At 55.0% G+C, this 27,213-nt stretch overlaps 12 protein-coding genes across 12 annotated transcripts; 5 read left to right on the top strand and 7 right to left on the bottom strand.

Annotated features, from left to right (window-relative positions):
- Positions 1 to 351: 351 nt before the first annotated feature.
- On the bottom strand, positions 352 to 2,763 carry HSP78 (chaperone ATPase HSP78; the record flags this gene model as incomplete). Its single annotated transcript, NM_209991.2, has 1 exon — positions 352 to 2,763. The coding sequence occupies one exon, from the start codon at positions 2,761 to 2,763 to the stop codon at positions 352 to 354; it is 2,412 nt and encodes an 803-aa protein (NP_984638.2).
- A 1,473-nt stretch (positions 2,764 to 4,236) lies between these two features.
- Positions 4,237 to 4,941, bottom strand: AGOS_AEL222C (AEL222Cp; the record flags this gene model as incomplete). The annotated part of the gene is made up of 1 exon (NM_209992.1): positions 4,237 to 4,941. One exon carries the CDS (start codon positions 4,939 to 4,941, stop codon positions 4,237 to 4,239), a length of 705 nt encoding a protein of 234 aa, NP_984639.1.
- Positions 4,942 to 5,370: 429 nt separating this feature from the next.
- On the bottom strand, positions 5,371 to 5,799 carry SWM1 (Swm1p; the record flags this gene model as incomplete). The annotated part of the gene is made up of 1 exon (NM_209993.1): positions 5,371 to 5,799. The coding sequence occupies one exon, from the start codon at positions 5,797 to 5,799 to the stop codon at positions 5,371 to 5,373; it is 429 nt and encodes a 142-aa protein (NP_984640.1).
- Positions 5,800 to 5,856: 57 nt separating this feature from the next.
- Positions 5,857 to 7,362, bottom strand: EXG2 (glucan exo-1,3-beta-glucosidase; the record flags this gene model as incomplete). Its single annotated transcript, NM_209994.1, has 1 exon — positions 5,857 to 7,362. One exon carries the CDS (start codon positions 7,360 to 7,362, stop codon positions 5,857 to 5,859), a length of 1,506 nt encoding a protein of 501 aa, NP_984641.1.
- Positions 7,363 to 8,831: 1,469 nt separating this feature from the next.
- DFG16 (Dfg16p) lies at positions 8,832 to 10,325 on the top strand (the record flags this gene model as incomplete). Its single annotated transcript, NM_209995.1, has 1 exon — positions 8,832 to 10,325. One exon carries the CDS (start codon positions 8,832 to 8,834, stop codon positions 10,323 to 10,325), a length of 1,494 nt encoding a protein of 497 aa, NP_984642.1.
- A 326-nt stretch (positions 10,326 to 10,651) lies between these two features.
- On the top strand, positions 10,652 to 15,067 carry DNA2 (bifunctional ATP-dependent DNA helicase/ssDNA endodeoxyribonuclease DNA2; the record flags this gene model as incomplete). Its single annotated transcript, NM_209996.1, has 1 exon — positions 10,652 to 15,067. The coding sequence occupies one exon, from the start codon at positions 10,652 to 10,654 to the stop codon at positions 15,065 to 15,067; it is 4,416 nt and encodes a 1,471-aa protein (NP_984643.1).
- A 649-nt stretch (positions 15,068 to 15,716) lies between these two features.
- RIE1 (Rie1p) lies at positions 15,717 to 18,221 on the top strand (the record flags this gene model as incomplete). The annotated part of the gene is made up of 1 exon (NM_209997.1): positions 15,717 to 18,221. The coding sequence occupies one exon, from the start codon at positions 15,717 to 15,719 to the stop codon at positions 18,219 to 18,221; it is 2,505 nt and encodes an 834-aa protein (NP_984644.1).
- A 711-nt stretch (positions 18,222 to 18,932) lies between these two features.
- On the bottom strand, positions 18,933 to 20,285 carry MGA1 (Mga1p; the record flags this gene model as incomplete). Its single annotated transcript, NM_209998.1, has 1 exon — positions 18,933 to 20,285. One exon carries the CDS (start codon positions 20,283 to 20,285, stop codon positions 18,933 to 18,935), a length of 1,353 nt encoding a protein of 450 aa, NP_984645.1.
- A 429-nt stretch (positions 20,286 to 20,714) lies between these two features.
- Positions 20,715 to 21,761, bottom strand: SOL4 (6-phosphogluconolactonase SOL4; the record flags this gene model as incomplete). The annotated part of the gene is made up of 1 exon (NM_209999.1): positions 20,715 to 21,761. One exon carries the CDS (start codon positions 21,759 to 21,761, stop codon positions 20,715 to 20,717), a length of 1,047 nt encoding a protein of 348 aa, NP_984646.1.
- A 241-nt stretch (positions 21,762 to 22,002) lies between these two features.
- Positions 22,003 to 22,653, bottom strand: CPD1 (2',3'-cyclic-nucleotide 3'-phosphodiesterase; the record flags this gene model as incomplete). Its single annotated transcript, NM_210000.1, has 1 exon — positions 22,003 to 22,653. The coding sequence occupies one exon, from the start codon at positions 22,651 to 22,653 to the stop codon at positions 22,003 to 22,005; it is 651 nt and encodes a 216-aa protein (NP_984647.1).
- A 219-nt stretch (positions 22,654 to 22,872) lies between these two features.
- Positions 22,873 to 24,588, top strand: BRF1 (transcription factor TFIIIB subunit BRF1; the record flags this gene model as incomplete). Its single annotated transcript, NM_210001.1, has 1 exon — positions 22,873 to 24,588. One exon carries the CDS (start codon positions 22,873 to 22,875, stop codon positions 24,586 to 24,588), a length of 1,716 nt encoding a protein of 571 aa, NP_984648.1.
- Positions 24,589 to 24,837: 249 nt separating this feature from the next.
- SDA1 (Sda1p) lies at positions 24,838 to 27,009 on the top strand (the record flags this gene model as incomplete). The annotated part of the gene is made up of 1 exon (NM_210002.1): positions 24,838 to 27,009. The coding sequence occupies one exon, from the start codon at positions 24,838 to 24,840 to the stop codon at positions 27,007 to 27,009; it is 2,172 nt and encodes a 723-aa protein (NP_984649.1).
- Positions 27,010 to 27,213: the final 204 nt, after the last annotated feature.

A 27,213-nucleotide genomic window follows, 5' to 3' on the forward strand; every position in this document is an offset into this window, starting at 1 on the left:
ACTGGCTATTTGTTTAGTGATATATGGTAAATATCATTTGGCATTATTAGTATTATATAATTGTGGATTCTGGAAATAAATGTGAATTTTTAAGCCCAATGACGAACAACAATGGCGGAGCGTCAATATTAAAAAAAAACATTTATTTATTCCATAATGTTAAGTTAGCCCATGCAGGCCCCCCATCATACGAGCAACAGAACGGCTATTCAGATTTAATTGCCAACCAACACGTAAATACCGCAAACTGTATGTAGTAATATTATGTGCTACTACTATCTCAAAAACTTTGTTTAAAACTATATATCCATTTTAAGAATGTCAATACCTAACTATATTAAGCCGTCTCGTCTAAGTATCCAATGCTGCATGTGTTTCGCCAGTGGAATCTGTAGACTCAGACTCCTCGTGATTTGGCTTTATGACCAATTTATCGGCTTCTACTGTGACTTTTACGGTCTCTCCATCCCGCAACTGGCCCTTTAGCAGATAGAGCGCCATTGGATTCAAGATTGTTTTGTGTATCAACCTATTCAATGGCCTAGCACCGTAGCCGGGGTCATATCCCCTTTCTGTGAGCCAATCCTTCGCCTCATCCGTAAGTGCTAGCACCATTCGCTTATCCGAAAGCCGCTGCTGTACTTCTTTCAACCTAATGTCAACAATTGAACGCAGGACAGATTTGGATAGACGGTTAAAGACCAACAGCTCGTCGATACGATTGATAAACTCAGGCGGATAGATACGTTTCACACTTTCAATCACTTTGTTCTTTGTCTTCTCACTCACTTTACCATCAATTGTAAGTTCTGAATCATTCAAAAGTATATCTTGTCCCACATTTGAGGTCATAACAATTATTGTATTACGGAAGTCAACATGGTGACCCTGTGAATCGGTCAACTTGCCATCATCCAAGACCTGAAGAAGAACTTTACAAACATCAGGATGTGCCTTCTCGAATTCATCAAACAAAACTACAGCATAAGGCTTCCTTCTGACAGCTTCCGTCAATTGGCCTCCGCTTTCACTCAAGACATAACCGGGGGGCGCACCAATCAAACGTGATACAGTATGCTTTTCTTGGAACTCACTCATGTCAAACCTGATGACATTCGACTCATTGTCGAAAAGGAATTCAGAGAGTGCCTTCGTAAGCTCCGTCTTACCCGTGCCTGTTGGGCCGAGAAACATGAAGCTTGCAATTGGCCTCTTTGAGCTGGTCAAACCCGCCCGTTGCAAGCGGACTGCTTGACATATTGCACTTATAGCCTCGTCTTGACCAACCACACGTTTCGTCAACGATTGTTCCATGTTCAAAAGACGGTCTTTGTCACCTTTGAACATGGAAGAAACGGGGATGCCAGTCATCTTGGATACGACGGCGGAAATATCATCGGCAGTGACCGCATCATGCAAGATGTTATTTTTCGAGCCACTCTTTTCACTCTCTGAAATGGTTTTTTCCAGCTGGGGTATCTTAGCGTATCTGAGTTCAGATGCCTTGCCGTAGTCACCTTCGCGCTGTGCAATCTCTAAATCTATCTTTGCCTGTTCGAGCGTGGCTTTTGCGGATTTAATCGCCTCAATTTCCTTCTTTTCTTTATCCCATACCTTTGTGAGTTTCTCTAACTCATCATTCTTCTCCTTCAACGACTTCTTTAAAGCGTCTGCCCTCTCAAGAGATACTGGATCCTCCTCCTTCCTGAGGGATTCTAGCTCAATTTCCATTGTCATAATAGCACGGTCTATCGCCTGTATAGAGTCCGGCTTAGATTCGTGCTGCAAGCGCAGAACTGCACATGCCTCGTCAACAAGATCGATGGCCTTATCTGGTAGGAAGCGGTCATTGATGTACCGATTCGATAGAACCGCAGCAGAAACGATAGCCGTATCTGTAATACGAACACCATGATGTACCTCGTACCGCTCCTTCAGACCTCTCAATATCGAGATTGTGTCAGATACTGACGGCTCATCCAAAATTACCGGTTGGAAGCGGCGAGTTAATGCAGGATCCTTTTCAATAATCTTGAACTCATCGAACGTCGTAGCACTGATGCATCTCATTCCCTTTGCAAGTCTGGGCTTGAGGATATTGGAGGCGTCCATAGAACCATCAGTCTTACCAAGCCCTAGTAACATATGGACTTCGTCAATAAAGACTATCACCTGGCCCTCGGACTTGTCGATTTCATCTAGCACACTCTTTAGACGTTCTTCAAACTCGCCCCTATACTTGGCTCCCGCGATCAAGGAGCCCAAGTCAAGAGCAACTAGCTCTTTATCCATAAGAGAACTTGGCACCTCCCCCTTTACTATACGCTGGGCGAGACCATCAATAAGCGATGTCTTACCCACGCCAGCGCGTCCAAGCAAGACCGGATTGTTTTTGGTGCGCCGTGAAAGAATCTGAATAGCACGAGATATCTCCTGATCACGCCCAATAACAGGGTCCAGCTTCCCGGCCCGCGCTAGCTTGGTAAGGTTAATGCCGTACTGTTCCAGCGCAGACTGCTCTTGTTGTTTGCCTAGGTCCATCCGATAGTTCTTATTCGCTTGGTACCTTGCTACACTACTAGAAAACGGCCTGCATGCGGCCAACCACACGGAGAGATGCCCATCTGCAAGCGACGGGCGGTTTCCGGGGTTGACGCTGATATGCTCAGGCAACCAGCACCCGCCCGCTAACGGGCGGTGCATCCAGCTAGTAGCTGCTCCGCGGACTCGATAGCCCGGTACACGTCCTACACTCCTTAACATGAATCAACAGCAATAATTCTAGACAACAACCCTGTCTGAATAGGAGGACACAGGGCCCATAGTCTTCTTATACTACACATCAACTGCAGCCCTTGCGCTGAGTGCATCTAGAAACCGCTGGAAACCACTCCAGTACTCTCGTACAACGTGATAGACGGATAGTCACGTGCTCTATGGTCAGGTGATGGGGATATACGCAAATGCTTTACTCTCACGACGGGTCGCTGACCGAAGGCCCTCTGGTGATGGGAAGCCCAAGAAGTGGCCAATTAGAGAACCTGTTGGACTCTTCGCACCAGAATGCTGCTCCTTCAAAACAGTCTTTTGTTGGGGGGATTGAGATCTCGACGCTTGCGGGGACTGGCACAACGCATTGAGGCAGGCAACGAAACCCGCACTGAAGTACGAAGTCTTCAACAACGACTGCCAAGTGAAATTTACGCACCGCCAGACGCGGAATGCCGTGCCCTTCAGCTCCATCCGGACGGGATGTTGCCACGTGCTTCCGGGTCGGGAAGCGCCCAAAGGTTGCAGACGCTCCGAACACGATGCCGCAAGCTGATATTGAGCTTCCAGCCCGCCTAGTGGAAGGTTCCATGCTGCATGCGATTGAGAAACTTCCGCGGGTTGTATGCGGCCCGGTCAGACTCGCACTACAGCAATCCTCCGAATTTCCGAAGCAGGAGCAATTATAAAATGTGGAAACTCAGAGGCGTGTGGCCGTTTCTAGAAGCAACCAATCTCTGGGCTGTACCGATGACTGCTACGGCCACTGCAGGAAACACACGAACGTGGCGTGTAGCCCGTCCAGCGTGGTGGGGTCGCGGCGACAGCTGCTGACTAAGCTACCCAATGCTACCTCAGCTTTACGTAACAGATTACTTAACGTGGCATCTCCGAGTTGAGCCACTGGGGAGCGGCACCGCAAGGCGCCTAGAGGGCCACAGCATTTGCTGCGTTAAGCTGAAGCGCCGGAACGCAGACACGACCAGCCACTTCGCGTACAGCTGCACAGTAAGACCATCGAGCCTCACTCGTAGCATTCCGACCTCCGCAACTCGACTAGTGCCATGCGGAGCACGCTTGCACGCGCATGTGATCTTGTGCCGTGCGCAACTGCATTCTGATATCGTAAGCTACGACAAATGCGCTGACTAACCGACCAGCATAATGGATTAGTAATCACGTGATAAATCAGCAGCATGCTGACAGCAGCATGCTGCTTATACAGGCGTCAGGTAACAGCTCGTAATAATATTTTTACAGTATTTAAACTCATCATAGTTTGAGTGGTCAGTGGCATCGGGACGCAACCTCCACGATACCTCCTATGGTGATGGCGTGCCTATAACGTTGAGGTAATGTAACAAAAACATAGCAACACTTCGGAATGGCGTTAGATATTATTTAACATGTCCGTATCCGCCACATCCGTTGCCGCGCTGACCGAGGCGCGTGGGCATCAGACTATTCTCAGGTGAGCTTCTCTATGTCTGCCAAACGCATTTTCAGCTCCTCGTTCTCCCGTCTCAGACTGAGCACCTCCTGCTCCAGCTTGTCGTACTGCTTGGCCTTGATCTCCAGATCTTTTATGTATTTCTCCCGGCGCTGACGGAAGGCCTTCTGCGCGCTGCGATTCTGCGCGGCGCGCTTGGTGTTGCGCAGCGGCTTCCCGGATCTGCCTATCAGCTGGCCTTGCGAGTTGATGTGTTCGCCCTCGTTCAGCTGTATCGCCTGTATGCCCTGCGTCGACGTCGTCGTCGACAGCAGCGGCAGCCCCGCGCTGCCGTTCGCCGTGCTGCCCGCGCTGCTGCCGCTGCCCATCTCCTGCTGCCCCTGCTGGTGCTGCTTCAGCACCGGGATCTGCGGCATGCTACCGTGGTGTGTCGGGTGGTGCGACAGCTGGTACATCAGCGACGGCATCGTCATCGACGGCAGCTGGATTAGCGGCGGCTGTGACCCCCCGCTCCCCGCCCCGCCTCCCGCGCCCGCGCCCTCCTGCATCGCTTGCTGGTACTGCGCGCGCACCGACACCGGCATCGCCGCCATCCCCTGCTGCACGCCGCCGCCCACGCCCGCCATGTCCGGCACCACCACGCCCGCCGCCCCCAGCAGGCCCTTCTTCTCCAGCTCCTCCAGCGACGCCTTGGCGTCCGCGGACCCGCGGTTGCTCTCCATGTCGCTCCGTCTCGCCCGAAGCCCGTACGAAGCCCTCGACACCTTTGCCGCAGCCACTGAGAAAATCTAACCTATCAACCTAACACACGCTTTCCCGCGCGATGCTAGCCTAAAGATCTCGTTATAACTTATACCTGCTATTGTCTACTCCTCTAGCCCGGCCTTCACTGCGTCCACTGTTCCCTGCACGCGCTGCGCATGCACCTTTGCCTCGCCAAACCTTGTCTTGATTATATACTCCAAAAATAAAAAAAAAAAAAACAAAGCAAAAAACTTGGCCTTTCTCCTTATCGTTGGCCTTTAGTAGGGGGTCCTGGTTTCCCCCTTTGCTGGTGCAGCAGAAAAAAAAGAGGATGTGGTAATACAGTTTGACACAACGCAACCTGTGGAGAGCGTCACGTGGCGGGGCAGTCACGTGGTGTCACGTGACTAGGAGGTGGGCGCGCGGTTCGGCGGCGGCGGCTTGGTGGCGGCCGCAAGCGCGGCTAGGCGGTCGGCGCGGTGGAAGTTGTTGCCGAGCAGGACGCCGTCCTTGAAAAGGTCGCCGTTGCAGGCCATTTTGAGGCCGTGGAACATGGTCCACTGCTCCTCGTCGTCGAAGCAGTCCCAGTACTGATTGACGAGGCCGTGGGCGGCCGGGGCGGCGCCGATGATGTGGGAGGAGGGCGCGGGCCCGACGGGCGTGGAGGCGGGGGCGGGGGCGGTGAGGTTGGCGCCGGTGCCGGAGGAAGCGGCGTTGGACTTGCCCTTCATCTCGATTTCGTCGGGGAGCGGGAAGGTCTCCTTGAGCCAGCGGAGGGCCATCTCATGGTCGTGGTGGTAGTGGTACGCGTGCACCTGCGAGTCGATGTAGCCCATGGCGGTGGTTGTGGAGGCCACAAGCGCAAGAAAAAAGAACGGGCCTTGTGTACGTAGCTACATAACGTCGGAGACGAGAAGCGCGGCAGCCGCGCAGAGCGCGGGGAGCAGCGCGAGGACGGCGGGGCGCGGCGCGCCGGCGGCGGAGCTGCGCGGTGCGGCGGAGTTGCGCGGCTGCGCGTCCTGGAGGGCGATGAAGCCGTCGTCGCTGAAAAAGCGGTAGTTGTCGAAGGGCTGCGGGAAGAGGTGGTGGTGCACAAGCTTCAAGTAGTCCCACTCGCCGGCGCCCTCCGTTTTCCAGGTCCAGAAGATCCAGCCGCGGGTGCTGTGCTCGAAGGAGCGGAGCTGGACCTCGATGAACAGCCGGACGGCGGACTTGTAGCTGTCGTCCCAGAGGGAGATGTCGCGCTGCGACGAGCACTTGCCAAGCGGCTCGCGCCAGCTGGAGTTCTTGGGCGGGAAGGTGTCGTAGTAGGTGCTGTCGTAGCGGGCGCCGACGCCGAGCCCGTTGAGCCATTTGGCACAGTCGGTGATCGCGCCGGAGAACTCGCCGATAAATGAGCTGTGGGCGTCCATGGTGTCGCTGACGTCGCTGGCGGCGTGCGCGACATTCACGAGACGCTGCATCGTGTCGCTGCTGAGCTGGTCGCGGGAGAAGACGTGGTAGTAGTGGTAGTCGACGAGAACCGGCACCGAGGTGTCGTTCCAGTAGTCGTCCCAGAAGCCTGCGGGCTCGAAGGCAGACTGGATTACTAGCGGCTTGGTTTTGTTCAACGAGATGTAGTGCTGGATGGTGTCGTTGTAGAAGTCTATGACCTTGTCGACGCCGATGGTCTCGGCGATCGGTTCGTTGAGGATCTCGACCGCCCATACGACGTCGTTGAACTCGTCGAGGATGTGCGTGAAGATGTCGTGGAGCACCGCGCTCGTGAGCTCGCCGGTGCCGGTCTGGTTGAGCCAGAGGAGGCTGTCCTCCTCGTCAAGTCGCTGCCCGGAGTTGTCGAACCCGTTCTGCGATCCCGGCGCGGTGTGCAAGTCGATCAACGCACGGAGGCCCGTGTCCGCGCACCACGACAAGGCCTTCTTGAGGTACTCCAATTGGATCCCGCCCACATATGGGTCCCAGTATGTGATGTTGCCCACGTATTCGTCCTCGCTGTCGGGCTTCTTCCACGCCCAGTAGCCGACGGGTATTCGTACAAGGTTGAAGCCGTGCCGCTTTATCTCCCGGATGTCGTTCACGGTTATCCAAGTGTCGTAGTGCTGCTGGAGCAACGCCTTGGCGGTCTTCGGGCCCAATGCTTCGCAGAGCGTATACTCATCTATGATGCTCACATTGCTCCCCGCGTCCCGCGCCCACTCCACGGCCGTCTCAAACACCGACGGCGTGATGAACGGCTCTGGCACGAGCCAGCCGCCAATCGAGATACCCTTGATCTGGTCCAGGTCGCCCTGCGTCCCGTTTGCAGATCGCAAAACGTCACCCTTGGCGCTTTCGGCGTTTATCGGCACCGCCACGAGCGCAGTTGCCAGAACTGCGGCCAATGTAACGTATGACCTCATCAATCCACGTATGTTGCCTTGCGAAGACTGTGCTAAATACGTGTGCGCTGAATTTAATTTACAACGTTTTGGTACCGGTGCGGACGCTAGTGTCTGCTCCGAAAAACGGCCACGTTAGGTACTAACTCTATATGGTATTTATCGTAGATGCGCTGAACATCTTGTCGCTTATTTTGTGACGGTGGGGTTTGCTGTCAGTCAAAAATAAACTATAAGGGCGTTGCTTTTTTTGCCAACCGATAGTCAACCACCAAGGAATACCTTAAGTTAGCCATTGTTCAAGTGTCAGCTTCGATGTGGTAACTGCGCTGCCGCAATCTTTTACTAAAACGCATCTAGACCGGTGCTTAAGCTTCTAGCAGTAAAATTTATCTCTGTTCTCCCAGATAATGCATTAAGTAACGAGCTATTGTTAATTCCAATAAAATGGATACAAGTCAAAGCACGTTAAATATTATGAGAATTCGCAGCAGCAATATCAGCTCTGTACAAATAGGTACCAGGATTGCACTAACGCTTCATCGTCCGGACACCCAGAAACGTCCGAGCCTTTTTGTACACTCCTGTGGACTATCATGGTGCAAGCGGTGTCCGGCCTCATCGGCGGCGCCATAGCCGCTCGGGGGTCGCTGGCCGCCTGCATGCTGCCTTCTCTGCCAGGCACGGGGGCTGTACTGCGCGTCCGCTGAACACGTCGTAGACACTCTTGCCGAGAGCCTGCCAACGGCGCCGCAGTCCGCGCGGAGCTGCGGGAGCACCGGCAGCAAACGCGGGCCGAGCGGACCCGCGCGCAAGAAGCCGGAGGGGCCGGCCAGTTCTCGCAGCAGATGTACTGCGACGGAGTCCAGCTCCCAGCAGATCGCCTGTGAAGGCCGGCCCCATGGTCTGGTCCGCGAGTCGAAGGCGGGCGAAGAAGCCCAAGGTGGTCCCGCGTCCGTCGGCAGCACGAAGCCCCCACAATGCCTCGCTGTGCTCTCGTCCGCGTTCTCTGTATCGAATTCGTGGATGGAATTTATGACCGACGGGCACGTCCAGGGCCTCACGGCGTCTCGTGGCATCTCCGCGCAGTAGAAAGACAGCAGGCGCAGCAGGCGCAGCAGGCGATCGTCAACTCCGGGGGCGTGCGGGGCTACCGCCAGGCTGCCTGTGTTGCGGCCGTGACATACAAGTGAAGATATTCCCCATATGTCTTAATTGCACGCTTATCAGCCTCCGTGTGCTCGTGTCTGCTCAAGCCATCGTGCGTACTGTTGCCGAGTAGTGACTTCATGCTAGGGTCATTTCGTAAGCTGCGGATTTTGGTATATTGCGATGGAGCATTCACGTGGTGATTGTAGACGTTTCTTCTTGGCTGTAGAACTTGGCTGCTAAAATACTCAGTAGGCCTCTTGTCGAGAGACAATAAAATGCAGGTAAATAATTCGCAGTGCCTGCGGACGGCATTCATCAGGTAGATAGATACCTACGGGATGGGAGGAGCTCATCCGACGTACCTCCGGCTCGAGACGGTGTTGCAAGAGCTGAGTGGGGCCCGCGGGTGCTCAATTGAGATGCTGACGGGCGGGAGGCTCCTGCTGGAAGGGGCATATGGCAGACAAGAGCGGCAAGTCACTCGCCCCGCCTGGTACATCAAGTGTGCAGACGAGCAGCAATATGGACCGCTCGAGCAGGCACTCAAGGCGGCCGACCTGGAGCAGCTGCCGTACCAGTTCGAGAAGGACACCTTCCAGCGAGGGAGCTTGATGGTGGCCTTCACGCTGTCGTCGGTGTGTGCGGGGGCGTGGATGCTGCTGCTGGTGCTGGCGCTGCTGCCCGTGAACAACCACAACACGCGGCGGCGCCTGGTCGCGCTGTATGCGGTATTCTACGCGGTGACACAGACCGTACTGCTGCAGATGCTGACGCGGGAGATATTCGAGAAGCAGTATCGCGGCAACTACCAGCGCTCGTACGAGCTGAACGCCGTGACCCAGTCGGCCATGCTCTGCACGTTCCGGCTAATAACGACTATATTCGCCAATTTGACGTGGGTGCAAATCGTGCACTACATGCTGCACAACTACCGGAAGACAACCCATCGCTGGGTGCCCCGCTGGCTTGATACAAACAGCAAACGGGTGCAATGGCTGGGCTCTTTTCTGTGTCTTTCGCACGCAATCATATGGGGCCTCAATCTCTTTCTCAATGTGCCCGTGTTCATCCCAGAGATTGGCGAATACAGACGCACCAATCTGCCATTGTACATCCCGCATATTGCTTTTGAGTCCCTGCTTTTCCTACTGTTTGCGATCTCTCTGTGCTACTATCTGTACCATGATCTGGGCCATTCTCTTATGTTCCACCGCCAAAACCGCGAACACCATGAGGACGAGTCAGTCTTCACGAAACTGAGGCTTATCTGTCAGGAGTATCTGTCCACAATCCCCGTCATTGTCTACAACCTGGTTGTTTTTGCGCTCTACCTTGTCTGTTTCTTCGTGAACACCATAAAATACCACAGCAACCTGCTATGGCTGTTCACGCTCACCACCTTTCTGCGCCTGCTGATCACGGTCAATACCTGGGGACTAATTGGTATCTTGGAGAGGCGCGAGCGTGTGGTCAGCAAGCAGACTGTACTGGGACGTAAGATCAACAATAAGGATCGCTTCTTTGCAGACCCTTATTCCAACACCGACTACCGAGGCGACAGCGTCAACGGCGAGCGCCGACTTCAGGGTGTCGCCGGACAGCGTATAGGCATGTTCCAGGCCGAAACCGCCGGTATCAGCAGCGTCCTCTCCAAAATGGCGGGCGCTGTATCAGCCTGGTTCTGCTGGTGCCGCGCGCCTAGCTCACCCACAGCGGGGGAACCCGGAACACCGGAAAACATGGAACTACAGCATATCAAAACAGAGAACGAGAGTGTCGACAGCGGTGAAACCGAGCTCGAACGGAACATCCTTTTCACTCATGGTGCCTGACGCGATGCATCTGAACTTCCAACGCCCTTGGAGCCCCGCCTTTAGCGTGCATTGAGGGTATGGGGGTGATATAAAGTCATGTAATATATATTACTCGTCCCGTAGATTACTGGATGCTCTACGACTAGCTGCGTCAGCATCCACTGGCTCATCGCGGGTCAGATATGCGGGCGTGAGACATATCCGGGTAATGTGCTTTACCGGGAACGAGAATTTAAGTAGTTTCGCGATCCTCATCGATGGCGCCCCCAGATATTAAGCAAATAGCAGATTGGGCGTGCCGAAGGTTTGTTACTGTTAGTATGGCTGTTTGAGTGAGACCGGTAATGCTGACTAAAGGGAATAAACGTTCGTCTTCGGTATCTGTGTCACCACAGAAATCGAGATCTAAAAGCGCGACGGAGGATGGGCCAAGTGCAAACCTCAAGCCGCCAACAAAGAAGCAGAATAAGAAATTCAGCTATAAGTTCGCGCCAGTCAATAACCTGAGCACCTTGGAGGCTGCATGCTCCCCCTCAAGCCCGAGCAGTGGGCGGGCTTCTGCCGCAGGCCGAGCTGCCGAGCAGCAGCTCCGGAACGCAGAGAATGATAAGGAAAACAAGACATGGCTATCAGGTGTGAAGGATCGGCACTCTGAGGAGAGTGGCTCTGCAAAAAGAGATTGCCACCTGGGTCCAGCTTCGCAGTATAATGGGGACGGGCCGTCCGAGGAGGTCATCTGGATGTTCTCCCCAGGCAAGCAACAACGGGATCCCACACCTGCGGAACAGGTACTGCCGATCACGATCCCAGACTACAGCAGTGGCACGGATGATGTAGGGCCGCTCAATAATCAGTCTTCCACACCAATTATGTCCAGCAGGTTCAAAACGATTCTAAGCCTGCCGCATTTCTATTCGAATGATGCCCATGCGCGGGCAAATATGTCAAGGCGGCATATACGGACAGGCACGAGAAGCGCGACTGCTACTCCCAACTTTGAGTCGAAGGCTTCCACCCGGGACATTGACGATATTATTAACGACATAGCTGGCGACTACGTGGTGCATCAAACGCAATTGCCAAGCTCTCCGATGAAAGTCGGCGATATCCAAGGAGAATCCAGGGAACCTTCAGCAAACACGTCCGAGGACAATGTGCGGGATGACCCGCTACAGGATAATGGACGCAATACTACACCCGCGTTGCATGATATAACATCCAGCGCAGACGATGACGATTCATTGATAGATATTCTTACGCAAAATTTCAGCAAACCAAAGACGAAGCAGGTGATAGAGCTCCAATCGGTTCCCGAGAAGCACAATACCGAGAGGAGTTCCTCTACTGGCCCTTTCTTATCACTTGCCTCTGGCCTGGACAGCTCTTCACAATTGGATCCTAGCGATGAGACGAGCAAAGCAGAACTTTTGGGCTCTGACGCTAATGACGACTCATTAATATCCTATTTAGAGAAGAAGCATGTGAAAGGGCAACCGGAGGTAGCTGTTGTCCCTGAACCATCCAAAGAACCAGTTGGTGTTCAAAATGATGCGATGAAGGACACAGCAAACAACACCGAGACAGAGGACCTTAACAGGTGGCAGCGACTGGCAATGTGCGGGTACAAGCGCAAAGGCCTCGCACGGCTAGTTGTACTTTCAGTGAAGGAGTTTAATATTCTGAGCAATCCTCGGCAGAAGATTCTTACATGTCTTGATTCAGATGGTGTAAAGTCTACTGTCATAGTGCGCAAACCATGGGTACAAATGGAGTTCGCTCCTGGTGACGTGATCCATATAATTGAGGGAAAGCACTCTTCTAATACACGTTTGCTTTCAGATGACAAAGATCCTATCACTGGCCTAATTAATGACAACCTTTTGGTCCAACATCCGGATCTTCTTCTTTCGGCCACTATGATCGGAAATTCAATCGATTGCATGCGAAGAGCGGTACTGGGCGCGAAAATAATAGAACCAGGGGAACCAAGCATTCATATTACTATAGGATGCATTGTACATGAACTTTTGCAGGAGTTCTTGAGGTATAGATTGAATCATGATAGTATTGATGATGATTTCATTGAGTCAGCTCTCACTGAGGTTATCGAAAAGTATAAACTGTCCATCCTAATGTGCAATGAAACGGCAGACTCTGTGCGGGAAATAATAGAACAGTTTCACTTACCGAATATAAGAAGCTTCGTTGCGGACTACGTGAAAGAATCGAATTCAGGATGTAAGGTGAATGTGGCAGGCCACTCGCAGAAGGAACTTCTCAGTATTTCAAAAGCAGTTGATATTGAGGAGAACATATGGTCACATATGTATGGGGTTAAGGGGTTCATTGATGCGACCGTTGAGACATCTGTTGGGTCCTCAAAAAGGCTTTTGGCACCTCTAGAGATTAAAACAGGAAAATACAAGCATATTTCACATGAAGCACAGGGCTCCATATACACTCTTCTACTAAGTGATAGATATGATATTCCTGTTGATTTTCATTTAATGTACTATTCCAAGACAAACGATTTTGTCAAGCATCCAACCTCCATGGTCTCTCTGAAACATCTGCTTGTTCTAAGAAATCAACTAGCATCTAAATTGAAGCACAATATTGCTGAGATAGAGTCTCGTGAATCACTTGCAAACTTGGAACTTCACTTACCACCACTATTGAAAAGCTCGACCTGTGACACTTGCCATGCGAAAACGCATTGCATGGTAATAAATAAGCTAACAGAAAATGGCTCTATTGAAGATAGTGGTTTAGCTGGAAGCGAATATGATGATTTGACAGGTCATCTGAGCAAAAACTTGGCTCGTTATAGGGAATTTTACCAAAAGTATATCGGCCTTCTGCATTTGGAAGAATCAAGTTTGAATAGCAACTCTAAGGAGATGTTTCTGATGGATAGCGAGCTTAGAGAAGCTACTAGCGGTAGGTGCATTTCTGGGTTAGTGATACAGGAAGTTTCAATGGTGGGCGATTTATATCATTACAAGTTCAGGCGCTCTAGTACCAGTGATGTTAATGTGCCAATGATTAATAGCCAATTGGCGGTAAATGAAAGCATTTACATCAGTGATGAATTGGGCCACTTTTCCCTAGCTACAGGCCATGTTAAAGACATATCTGATTCATACATCGTTATTAGTTGCAGCCGGCGGTTTAACCTTGACAATATTCGTGCTAGTGGCTTCAGTGAGGACCAGCAGCAGGTAATTGAAAGTGTTTTAACGGAGACGAGTTTGCAACATACAAATGTAACAGAAAGGTTAACCTATAGGGTTGATAAATATGAGCATGCGGTAGGACTATCAATGTCGAGATTCAATATCTTGAATCTGTTTCTTCCAGAAATTGATCCTGACAAAGAGTATGTCAATGCCAATGGTGATAGAATACGTCTCAACAAGTGGCATGGAGGTGATGGGAAAACTCGACGTTTACTGGTCGAAGGACAGCCGCCCAGATTCAGCAAAAGACCACAATTCACATACACACCAGATGAAACCAAATTCAACAAAGATCAACTGAAGGCAATAGACAAGGCGATCCGCTGTAAGGACTATGCATTAATACTAGGCATGCCAGGGACTGGTAAAACAACCTTAATTGCAGAAATTATCCGTATTTTGGCACGGAATGGCAAAAATGTGCTGCTGACTTCGTATACGCATTCGGCGGTAGATAACATCCTATTGAAGCTTTTAGATAGCGAACTTCAGATTGCTAGGCTTGGATACAAACACAGAGTACATCCAGGTGTCCGGCACTTGGTTCAGTCACTAGAGGACGTACAAACACATGAGGAGTTGGTGTCATCTGTCGACGAATTTCAGGTGATTGCCACAACATGCCTTGGCGTCAATGATTCTCTCTTGGCGCTGCGCACTAAGAACTTTGACTACGTGATTTTGGATGAGGCAAGCCAGGTCTCGCTACCAATTGCTCTGGGTCCAATACGGTATGGTGACCGCTTCCTCTTAGTCGGGGACCATTACCAGTTACCACCCTTGGTTCGAAATCATATTGCCAAAGAAGATGGCCTTGAGGACACATTGTTCCAGCTTCTGTGCGATCAGCACCCCAGCTGCATGACGGAGCTAACCCTACAGTATCGCATGAACGAGGACATCATGGCCCTGTCCAATGAGCTAATTTATGACGGTAAACTGAAATGTGGTGATCGTAGCGTGGCAGAACGTGCCTTACGCATAGAGGTCCCGAAGTCCATAACCCAGCCATGGCTTCGAGAGGCGTTAAATCCATGCAAACGAGTGATCATGATCAACTACGACAATATCCCCTCCATCCGTGAGACTGCAGACAGAGATAATATCAGAAATGAGGGTGAATCCCGCATCGTGGGGCTGCTTGTTTCGGGCCTCCTTTCCTGCGGCGCGTCATCAGCAGACATAGGGGTCATGACCCTCTATCGTGCACAGTTACGCCTGTTGAAGTCGGAGCTGGCCCCACATAGTAGCACTCTCGAGGTGCTCACTGCAGATCAGTTCCAGGGCCGTGATAAGGAATGCGTAATCATCTCGACGGTCCGCTGTAACCCCAGCCTCAATGCCGGCGCTCTTCTGCGCGAGTTGCGCCGCGTAAATGTCGCCATGTCCAGGGCCAAAAGCAAGCTTATCTTGGTCTGCTCTCTAGCGACTATCAGCTCCGTCCCCCAGCTGCAGGGTTTCCTCCGTCTACTGCACCGCAATGGATGGGTCTACACGCTGTCGCCATCAACTTACCCGTAGCGCTGAGCTTTCTGCGCCCCCACCGCACGCAGACCCCGCCGTACCGCGGGTGACGTTTATGGCTGCCTTCTGAGTATCTCGTTCCTGCCATCATATCATTGTACTCTCCGCCACATCCCTGTACATGCGTCCCTCCCGGCCACTCTCTGGCCTCGGGCACTCTCCTCCCGAATCCTGCTGCTCCCCGCTGTCTACCAAGCTGAAAGGCCCCGCTTCTATCACGTTACCTCGACTAAGTGCTATAGTCGCCCGGAGGGCTGATAGGGGCTGCATTCACCTGCACAGAATACACAGGTTCACACTCCGCGCTACTTATGATGCAGGTCCGCAGTAGCCCGTGCTGACTGCTCGTTACCTGGCTCTATTGTTTCCTAATTAGTCCGAGCTAAGGCAAAAATTCATGAAAAATATCGTATCATCATATAGGGGTTATTCCCGAGAGGTGGCGTCCCCCTTTTGGACTACCGTGAGAGGTTTCACTTCAGATCTTTTGACCAGCTTAACCCCAGTAAGTCCAACAAACTTCTTCTGGAGGAAGCGTAGCTGGACGAGAAGGTGGTTCTTAAGGAAGTATCATAGAAGCAGGTAAGTTATCCTCCAGCATAAGTGTTGCTACCGGATTACAGCGTTCACTGAAGGGTTCTGAACAATGACTATTGAAAAAGAAGTAGAAAGGCGGCTGGCGGACGGGCTTGAAGGCGTAGTTATATCTGGGAGCCCGCGGCAGGGCGGCGGTGAAGAGCAGAGTGAGCCGTCGAGCGCGCCAACTGCAGAGGATTCGGATCCCGAACAGACTGCGGTGGAGGACCAGCGTGCGGAACGGAGCCAGGCGCGGCATGAAGAGGTTCCCAAGGGGAACACGGCTATTTCGCAACTGGAGCAGCTGGAAAACACGAACCTGCTGACGGTACGGATCAAGTGGGTAAACCCCGAGAACCTGATGGACGACCACAAGTCGCAGTTGCTGAACCGTAACAACGATGCTATCCTGTGCAGCCGAGGCATCCCGATCAACCCGTCGATTATCGAAAACTACGAGTACTTTTTTGACCGGAAGCGGTTAGAGATACTAAAGGAACATGCAGACGTCTACACGTTTGAGTCGGGGACTGAAGAGTTCATGCGCTCATACGAAGACGGTTCGAGCACATGGCTGTACGACCTAGTCGTGCAGGCGCAATTCAAGGCGTTCCAAGACCTCTGCGCAGCTCGCAACCAGATCAAAGAGAATTTAGAGAAAAGCGACCATGTAGAGGCGTGGTCGATCAGCCAGAACCCGCATGCTCTAACTCACCCAGGGAATCTATATATTCGGGGTATCCCAAAGGACCTTTCTGTGGATGACCTCATCCCAATTTTTTCTAAATTTGGAACGGTTTTATCTTTGAAAATCATCATCGATGGGAATACACGTGAGTCATTAGGCTATGGCTTTATTTCGTATCCATTGGGGTCACAGGCGGCACGCTGTATCAAAGAATTGAACGGGAATCTTATGAACGGCTCGCCGCTGTTCATCAATTACCATGTCGAAAGAAAGGAACGTGAACGTATTCATTTGGATCATCTCAAGGAGGACAATGACGACGAGAGATTCAGGGGGGTCTTCGTTGGAAATTTACCCACCGAATACGAGGACGGCACATTGATCACCCCAGAGCAGGTATTCAATAAGTTTAATCACATTCTAGACCCGGTGGATATTCTATCGTATTACTTCCCGAAGCGCAACTCGAATACCAATATCGAATATAAAGATGACGACAGCACATCGCCAACATCTTCAAGCAAAGAAAACGCCGAGACCTGTGATTCACAAAACGAGGATTCTCCACTGAAGGGGTATGGGTTCATTAAGTTTTCAACACACGACATGGCTTTGAAAGCGATTGATAAGCTGAACAGCTTTACGTGGCTAGGCCACTCCCTCGTGGTGAACAAAGCTGTCCAGAACAAGACACTGTACAACAATCACAGCCATTACAGAACGTCCAGTACTCGTGCTTCTATTTCCTCTCGCCAATCAAGTCTGTCGGGTATCCCCTTCTTTGGGCCTGCCACTCCCGCCACATCCACGCTTCACCACCCTCCACCACCAGCTTTCACCATGTTCGCAAAGCCCTATTCAGTGTCGCCCACTAATTCGGAGGTTCTATTAGCCGACAGGTCTCCGGCTCGCTCGGGCTCTAGTAATGATGGTTCACCCAGAGTGAACACTATTCCACAAGTACCGCTTTATGGAGCGCAGACTCAATCGCACTCACCAGAATCACTAACAGCGCCTGGATCTCGTCAAGGGTCATTATATCTACCTTCTTGCCCACCGATGTACACTTCTGCTGGGACGCTCATGAGTAGTCACCCTCAGTTTGGCCATTCGGCGGCTCATGCGGCAGCTGCTGCCTTTGGCGGCTTGCCAATTCCAACAAGAGATCAGCAAGAGTCGAATTTGTATGTAAAACATATCCCATTGTCGTGGAGAGATGAAGATTTAAATGACTTTTACTCCCAATATGGTGAAATTATTAGCGCGAAGATAATCACCGTGGGTGGATCGAAGAACGAGATTGGAGAATCCAAAGCTTTGGAGGATGTTCCGGTAGGAACTTCTAGGGGGTATGGATTTGTCTGCTTTAAAAACCCCCTAGACGCGTCCAGAGCTATGATGGCCACGGATAGATTTCAAGTTGGTACAAACCATGTCTTGTATGTGTCGTTTGCGCAAAAGCGAGGAAAGTCTGTGAGTGCAGGTTCTGGCTCTTCGGCCGGGTCCCACCAGCCGATGTCTAGCTCAGGGCGTAGCTCTTCACATGGTTCGTACCACCACGGGCATGGGGGTTCGAGACAAAGCCCTTACGACTCGATTATGGGGAACTACAATCCGAAGTTCCTCAATGCAATGATCCAACAGCAGAACCAGCACCTGAACGGTTCACCTGGGACCCACTCGCCGACCATGATGAGTCAAAGAAATTCGTGGGCTCCCAACCAGCAAGCTCCTTACTTAGTCCCGGTAGTCATGGCACCTCCGCCGCTCACTGTGCCTAGGTCCAGTCCAGCCATGTCCAGTCCCAAGAGGTCACCGGACTACAATGGTACCGCAGACAGTACTGTGATTGATGCGACACCCGAATGCGGTACTTTGGACGCGTGATAAGTCTTGCTCTGTTAATCTTCGAACTACTTCGTCGATGGACCTTTTTTTCCATTAATTTTGTTTCGATGAATTTCTCATCGCAGATACCCATCAGTCGATTTAAACAAAAGTACCGATTACGACGAATAGTAATTCATCTCTTGTACGTACCCTGGTGGTCAGCACCGTTTGGATTATTGTGGTCTTAAGCCGATTAACCTAAAGGTGTGGGCTTCAATGTATAAATTTAAAGTTCTTTTGACCACTATTTTTCCGCCGCGCCTATGATAATTGGTGCCACCATCCCTGGTGGTCGCCGGCGCCACTTGTGAACAAACGCCGAATTGCGGAATGGAATGCTTAGGTGGAATATGCACGGAAACGGCAGATTACCACAATTGTGGAGTTCCTTAGGGCTGATGACGCACATATCGGAGATGCTTGACAGGTCTGCTGGTTTACAAGAAATTCTCCGCATTGGGCCGGTATCATCACACCTCCAAGAATTCTTGGCACGTTGGCACCGCCATCTATGGCGCCGATCCGATAACAATTGTTCTGTACAGTGCAGCTAGTTTTTTATTTTTGCCCATAGACAGAGGCGCCTGGCCTGGTCTGGCGGACAGGGTCGTAAACGATATGTAAGGTATTGAATGTTATTGAGTAGAACTCGAATCTAATGGTAGTGATTGTAGTTAAGAGAGAACAACAGTACTACAAGACATGGGATCAATACGATTGCGAGTGATTAGTGTGGTGCTGAGGTGGTGGATATGCATATTGCGACTGCTGCTGGAGAGGCGGAAATACCGGGGCGGGTGCCTTGCTCTCCTGCTGGTAGTAACCACCATACTGAGAGGACCCACTGACCGATCCGCCGCCATTGGACAGGCTTGCGGAAGATGCGACGCTAAGGCGTGGATTGCTGAAAATGGAGGACTTCTGTGTGGATGATACCGGCTGTCCCTGCATGGACAGGGATATGGCGGTTGAGGATGAATGGGGATTCGAATGCAGTGGTCCCGACGCCTCGCTGCTAAGCGAAGAGTGGGGCGAAGTATAATACGGCTGGTAAGATCGAAGTGTGGTCCACTTGCTGTCCATCGAGAGAATTTCAGACCTCAGGTGGTTGAGGTTCTGCTTAGCGATATTATTCTGCTGCGATGGGGGTACCTGCAGGATATCGACGATCGTCAGCATGCAGCGCTGCAGTAGCTGTAGATTGTTTTCATAATGGTAGTATTCGAGCGGCGTGGCAGGCGGGTTGCTGCTGGCGATGTGTTGCGACGCAACTGGCGACGCTGCTGTGGTGCCCAGCTGCTGCGGCACGCTGAACACAGACGGCCTCAGGATGGGCTGGTGGTTCGGGCCCGGCTGCGGCGTGTGAGATGCGGGATTCTGCTGCTGATGCGCGGCCGCCGGCAACGGTTGCTGCGGCAGGCTCTGTGGGTGATGTATAAGAAGATCCAGCGAGGACGCGCTCCGCCGCTTCGCGACGTCCGCATACGCCGGCGTGCTGTGCAGCGGCGCCACGCCATGTGCCATGCCGTCCCCGTACCCCGGCGTCGTGTACCGCTGCGCGCCCTCTAGCGGCGGCGCCGCCGCCGCCGGGGACGCCGCCCCGCGCGTGCTGGGATCCAGAATCGACACGCACACCGGCGACAGTCCGTTCTTGCGCTTCCCGTCTTTCCCCACGCCGTTCGACTTGCGCTGGATCCGCGCGAGATCTGGCTGACACGCGCCCTTGTAGAAGTATCCCGACGGGTGCGTGAAGTACCACACCATCGACTCCTTGTTGCTCTTGATGATGTGCGTCGGAGGCTCGTTGTCGCCTGCAGGTCCGCTGCTCGCCGCGCCGGGCCCTGTCTGCAGCTTGTGAAACCCGTACAGGTGCAATTGCCGCACAAAGCTCGACACGTTGCCGTGCTTGAAGTTCTTCTTGAGCACCGTGCCCGGGAACTCGGGGTCGTATGGCTTCAGGCAGAAGATGTGGTCGTCCTCCGCCGACCACCGGATCCACGTCTCCAGGCTGCGGTCGCTCAGCATGTGATGCAGCTGGTGGATGAACGTCTTGGGCTGCATCCTGTTCTACGCTGCCTGCCTGTGTGGCTGCAGCCTCTCGATGGTCCTGGGGCCCGGCAAAACCGGCGCTGCGCTCCCCGTCTATATATACAAGCACTTGGCCCACAGTGCAGCTGTATCGGCATACGGCCTGCGGAATGTGGTGATTCTGTCGCCAGGACGGGTGGGGGTCGAGGAATTAGTGGACGTAATAAGAAACGTGTTGTAACGAACCCAGCATATTGCCAGGCAATCTTGCATGTATATCCTTTGGCACTTATCAGGTGCACGGCGGCGCAGAAACACACGCCACAGGCGCTGGATCGAAGGGCTTCCCTACTTGGAAACCCGGTTTTGCACGCCGGGCCTGGGGGCCTGGCAATGGCGCAACAGGGACGGGTTCGCTGCGGGGAGGTACCATAGTGGTTGGCGAGATAACTAGCTATGTAGTCAGGTTCTAGATGAGGCGCAGTAGGCGGCGGTCTGCAGCGGCAGGTCTTGGACCGTGGCTGCGGTGGTGAACCAGGCGACGCGGGCGCAGCGGGCCGTCACAACAGCGCACGGAAGCGCGGGGTCGCGGCGCACCAGCGCGCGCTCGAGCACCGGGCGCTTCGCCGTGCCCTCGGCGACGAACGCGACCGCGGCCGCGGCCTCCAGCGCGGGCAGCGTCAGCGTGATGCGGTCCGCGGGCGGCTTGGGCGAGTCGCGGCACCACAGCACGCGGGCGCGGCGCTCGTCCAGCATCCACGCGTGCGCGGGGCCGGGGAACAGCGACGCCGTGTGCCCGTCCGGGCCTGCGCCCAGCAGCGCGAGGTCCAGCGCCGCCGGCAATTGGGCCTCGTACGCCTCCGCGATCCGCTCGTTCGCGCCCTGGCCCAGCAGCGCCTCGTTGAACGAGTGCACCACCGGTCCCAGCGCGCCCGCCGCCGCCAGCGGGTCCAGCAGCTGCGTGCGCAGGGCGTGGTAGTTCGACTCCGCGTGCTCCAGCGGCACCAGCCGCTCGTCACAGAAGAACACGTGCCACTGCGCCCACCGCACGCGCGCGGCCGCGGGGCCGTGCAGCAGCGCCGCCGCCAGCACGCCCACCAGCGAGCCGCCGCTGACTGCCACCGCGAACTGCCCGTGCGCGGCCAACGCCGCGTCCTGCTGCGCGACGATGTACTCGCCTAGATCCTGTGCTAGCGCGTCGGTATCGGGGTACGCGTACACTGCAACCATTGCTTGCAGCTGCCCAGGCTGCCCCCGCCACCGCCCCCCGTTAAATTCGCCGGCCGCGGCAGCTTTTAGACTGCTCGCCAACTCGGAAATAAGGGACGCCGCCCGCACGTTCTGTAGCACAGTACCATACCGCGCGCCCGCGGAGAACAGCCGGGCCGCGCGCGATATTTGGAACAGATCTGGGCATGACGTGTGGCCTGCATACGCCGAGCCGTCCAGACTTCGGTCTGGTGGCGCGCCCTCAGACGCGTGCGCAGCGTAGCGGCGAATTCCCTGCATCTGTGTTTGAAACGCCGGGCCAGCCAGAACCTGGTACCTACAGGCGCGTCCGAACAGGGTAGGCGGATCGCAGCGCCTGCGGCAGCCGTTCTGTGGGGCGCGCCCTGCGGCGGCGCCTGGCGCGGCATTCGCTCCGGAAACGGCGAAGGAATCGGGATTTGACGTTGGCGGTTCACGCGGTGCCTGGGGCCCGCAGACCCTGCGCGGTACCGTGGTGGGGCCGCAGCTATGTAGTACGTAGTCAGAGATCGGCGGCGGCGAGCACGTGCCAGTCGCGGACGGGGCCCTCGCATCGGACGACCTTGAAGGAGCCGGGGATGCTCCAACCGTCCAACGGCGGCTGCAGGGCCCAGAGGGCCTGCAGCCCCGGGGCAGGCGGGTGCGGCAGCAGCGCGGCGCCCAGGGCGTCGCCGATGCGCTGGCGCAGGACGCGGAGCAGGGCCTGGTCGACGTGGTAGAGGTCGCTGTAGACGAGGGAGAGGTGGGGGCGGAAGGAGGAGTGGACCCAGTCCGCGGCGGCGGCGGGGTCGGGCGGGTCCTGGACGAACAGCTCGCGGATGACCTGGGCGACGCCGTAGAGGAAGCGGTCGTGGGCGCAGGCGAGGTGGACCTTGTCGAAGTAGCGGCGGCCGACGGCGACGGCGTCGAAGCGGACGACGGGGGAGCCGCGGGCGTCGAGCTGGGGGCGGCAGGCGCGCAGGGCGGCGCAGGCGGCGGCGAGCACGGCGGCGGCGTCGTCAGCGGAGTCGCAGCGCAGCTGGGACGTGATGGTCACGTGTGGCTCGAAGAGCACGGCATCGGGGAAGAGGGTCTGCAGCGAGAGGATGAGGGAGTTGACGGTGTCATAACAGGGCGAGTTGGCGGGCGGGCAGTACCAGAGCGCGACAGCCATGGCGGACAGGGACGGGGCAGCGGGCAGGAGCGCGAAGGGCGCGCTTTGGCCGGCGGCGCGTGGGGCCGGGTAACGGTGGTCGGGCGCCGGGTAACGACGACCGGCCGCTGGGGCAGCAAGCCAGTTAGCGACGACATGTGGAGCAGCGCAGAGCTGCAGCGCCGAGGTCAACGCAGGCGGGTGCAGCCCAGGCAGCGTGCAGTGAGTGTATGTCCAAGAATGGCGAAGTGTAAGAACTGCGGCCACACGGAGATAGTAGTGGACCTGTCCAACGCGAACAACGACCGCGTGTGCAAGGCATGCGGCGTGGTGTCGGAGGACAACCCGATCGTGTCGGAGGTGACCTTTGGAGAGACGAGCTCGGGCGCGGCGGTCGTGCAGGGGTCGTTCGTCGCGGCGGGGCAGGCGCACGCGGCGTTTGGTCCGCATGGGACGAGCGCGTTAGAGTCGCGCGAGGCGACGCTGAACAATGCGCGGCGCAAGCTGCAGGCGGTGTCGCACGCGCTGCAGATCCCGGAGTACGTGCGCGAGGCGGCGTTCCAGTGGTACCAGCTGGCGCTGTCGAACAACTTCGTGCAGGGCAGGCGATCGCAGAATGTTATCGCCGCGTGTCTGTACGTGGCGTGCCGCAAAGAGAAGACGCACCACATGCTGATCGACTTCTCTTCGCGGCTGCAGGTGAGCGTGTACTCGATCGGGGCGACCTTCCTGAAGATGGTGAAGGTCCTGCACATTGTGAAGCTGCCGCTTGCAGACCCGTCGCTGTTCATCCAGCATTTCGCCGAGAAGCTCGACCTCGGTGACAAGAAGATCAAAGTGGTCAAGGACGCCGTCAAGCTCGCACAGACCATGTCCAAGGACTGGATGTACGAGGGGCGGCGGCCCGCGGGTATTGCCGGTGCGTGCCTGCTGCTGGCGTGTCGGATGAACAATCTGCGGCGCACGCACTCCGAGGTCGTGGCGGTCTCGCACGTCGCGGAAGAGACGCTGCAGCAACGCCTGAACGAGTTCAAGAACACCAAGTCCGGGAACCTCTCGATAAAGCAGTTCCGCGACACGAGCACAGAGGAAGAGGTCCAGCAGAGCGACAGTAAGCCGCCAAGTTTCAGGCGAAACAGGCTGAAGGAGACCAAACTGAAGGAGAAGGGCCCCGCGGAGCACCTGGAGACCAGCGATCAGGCATTAGCGCGCAACCCCATTCTGAGCCAGGTTCTGGGCGGGCAAGAGGTGACGTCGAAGGAGGTGTTGTTCTACCTGAAACAGATCTCGGAGCGCCGAGAGCGCGCCCTGTCCAAGCGCCGCGACCAGGGCAACAATGACTCACCAGACGCGCACTCGCAGGCTGGCGATAAGCGTTCGCGAGGCGATGCCTCGGGGTCAGACTACGAAGACCAGGACGGCTCGCGCCTCGACTCCGATGCGTCTTCAGAGCATTCTCAGGGCCAGATAGACGGGTACTCCCTGGAGACGGACCCTTATAGACCACGCAACCTGCATCTGTTGCCCACCTCGGAGTCCCTACTTTCCAAGGTCAGCGACGATCCAGAAAACCTTGAGGACGTAGACGACGAGGAGCTTGAAGCCCACATATTGGACGAGGAGGCATCGAAGCTGAAGGAGCGTATCTGGATCGGCATCAACGGCGAGTATCTACTGGAGCAGGAATCGAAGCGGCTGAAGCTGGAAGCTGATCTGGCCTCGGGTAACACCTCGCTCAAGAAGAAGCGCAGCAGCAAGAAGCGGAAAACGGATGCATCAAACCTTCTCCCAGAGGCTCTTGCTGCTGCTGATCCGACAGGCATACAGCCGGCCTTGCAAGTTGCAGAAGCCTCCGGCGACCTCACAACTGCAGAGTCAGTCAAGAATATGTTACAAAAGACAAGCTTCTCTAAGAAGATTAACTACGACGCCATAGACGGCCTGTTTGGTGGCTAGTCACTTGTAATGCCGGTCTTCATGGTGTAGAGCTATAGATAATTGCAGACCTAAACTATGTACGCATATAGCAGGGTTAAGTATTGTGGGGACGGGGTTCCTGCTATTTCTTTTTTGCCACGCCGGTGGGTTGAAAAGTGAAAAAAATGCAGTCCGACAGAATCAGAGATGAGTTGAGATGAGCTATCTACTAACGGCTTCAGCTTTATCTACAAACAGCTAGTGGATTCATCACGGCTACGGATTAAGATGGTGAAGAAGAGTAGAGCTGCTATATTGCCGACAAATGTCATTCTCCTGCAGAACCTTGTGAAGCGGGATCCAGAATCGTACCGTGAGGAATTCCTCCAGCAATACTCGCATTATGAATCGCTGAGAGATATCTTCATGATGAACTCCACAACCCAGGATGCTTCCTCGGCAGGTGGCAGCGGTTCGTTTGCGGACGACGAGTCTGTGGGGGAGTTTGCAGAGCTGATTGGGTTTGTCTCTCAGGTGTGCAGTTGCTACCCGAAGGAGACGGCCGGGTTCCCGGCCGAGCTGAAGCAGCTGCTACTGGAACACCACCGCGCACTGCCGTTTCAAGTGAAGGAGAAGATCATCGCATCGCTGACAATGTTGCGTAATAAAGATGTTATTACGCCTGACATGCTGATTCAGACGTTGTTCCCTCTGCTTGTTGCCTACTCGTCTACGCAGGGTAGCAACATCGGGCTCAATTCGCACGCTAAGGCTCTCCGGAAGACCGTGTACGGCAACGTCGTCTCCCTCCTGAAGAACTGCAACACGGGCAGCAAGAACCAGAAACTGAATAGATCAACACAGGCCATCTGTTTCAACCTGCTGGAGCAGCCCGACAGCCAGGGCCTGTGGGCGACCAGACTCACCAGGGAGCTGTGGCGGCGCGGAATCTGGGATGACTCGCGGGCTGTCGAGATTATGACGCAAGCAGCGCTGCACGATGATGTCAAGATCGCAGCCTCGGGCGTGCTGTTCTTTCTGGATGCCGACCGCGAGCGTGAGGAGAACTTCGAGGACAAGTCCGACGATGACGACGTGGTGGACATGCAGTCCCTGCGGCACAAGCTGAAGATCAACAAAAAATCCAGCAAGCGCGGCAAAAAGCTCGAGAACGCCGTCAAGCAGGTCAAGAAGAAGAGCAATTCGGCAAACGACCAAGCATATCTGAACTTCAGCGCCATCCACTTGCTCAGAGACCCCCAGGGGTTCGCTGAAAAGCTCTTCTCCAAGCACATGTCTGGAAAGGGCGGCACCAAGTTCTCCCTGGAGCAGAAGATATCGCTCATGCAGCTCACCTCGCGTATGATCGGCACCCACAAGCTGCTCGTGCTCGGCATCTACTCGTACTTCCTCAAGTACCTCACCCCCAAGCAGACGGACGTGACCAAGATCCTGGCTACCGCTGCGCAGTCCTGCCACGACCTCGTGCCGCCCGAATACCTCTCCGTCGTCGTCCGCAAGATCGCAGACGAGTTCGTGTCTGACGGTGTCTCCTCCGAGGTCTGCGCCGCCGGCCTGAACTCCATCCGCGAGATCTGCTCCCGTGCGCCGCTAGCCCTCGACGAGACGCTGCTGCGCGACCTCGTCGAGTACAAGTCCTCCAAGGCCAAGGGCGTCAGCATGGCCGCAAAGGGCCTCCTCGCGCTGTACCGCGAGGTCGCCCCCGAGATGCTGCAGCGCAAGGACCGCGGTAAGCTCGCCTCCATCGAGCTGCAGCAGCAGCGCGCTGCCGCCGCCCAGCCCCGCCGCCCACAGTTCGGCGCGGACTCTGGCGTCAGCGGCATCCCCGGCCTCGAGCTACTGGCCGAGTGGGAGCGCACGCAGGACCGCCCCGCCGCCGACGACGACGACGCCAACTGGGAGGTGGCCTCCTCCGACGACGACGTCGACGGCGAGTGGGTCACCGTGCAGAGCGACCGCGACTACGACGTCGACCTGTCCGACTCAGATCTCGATCTCGACGATGATGAGGCGGCCCCCGCCCCCGCCCCCGCCCCCGCCGCGCCGGAGCTCGCCGCCTCGCGCATTCTCACGCCTGCAGACTTTGCCAAGCTGCAGGAGCTGCGCACCGAGCGCGGCGTCGCCAAGCTGCTGGGCGTCCGCAACGAAGACCTCGTCGATTCTGACGCCCTAGTCGGCCCCGTGAAGTACAAACAGAACAAGCAGGAGAGAATGGAACGTGTCCTAGAAGGCCGCGAGGGCCGCGACAAGTTCGGCAGCCGCAAGCAGAAGCGCGGCGAGCAGGGCCGCTCCACCACTAACCGTGAAAAGCAGCGCAAGAAGAACTTCGTCATGATGATCCACAAGCGCGGCGTCCAGGGAAAGCAGAAAATGTCCCTGCGTGACAAGCAGAAGGTCCTGCGCGCCCACATTACAAAGCAGAAGAAGAAGGGCCATTAGTCAATCTGTAGCATATAGCACCCAACACACTATCTAACTAACCCCGCACGAGCGCATCCTTAGCGGAGCTGCACACCTGCTGGGCAGTGCACCCAAACATTTACAGTCCGCCCGGGTCTCCGCTGGGTTTCCGATGCGATCGAGCTGGCCTTCGGAACGAGTCGGACAAGTTCACCAGTTTTTCGGTCGGCAGCGTGGAGGATG

This window comes from Eremothecium gossypii, chromosome V (genome assembly GCF_000091025.4).
Source record: "Eremothecium gossypii ATCC 10895 chromosome V, complete sequence".
Classification (NCBI taxonomy): domain Eukaryota; kingdom Fungi; phylum Ascomycota; class Saccharomycetes; order Saccharomycetales; family Saccharomycetaceae; genus Eremothecium; species Eremothecium gossypii.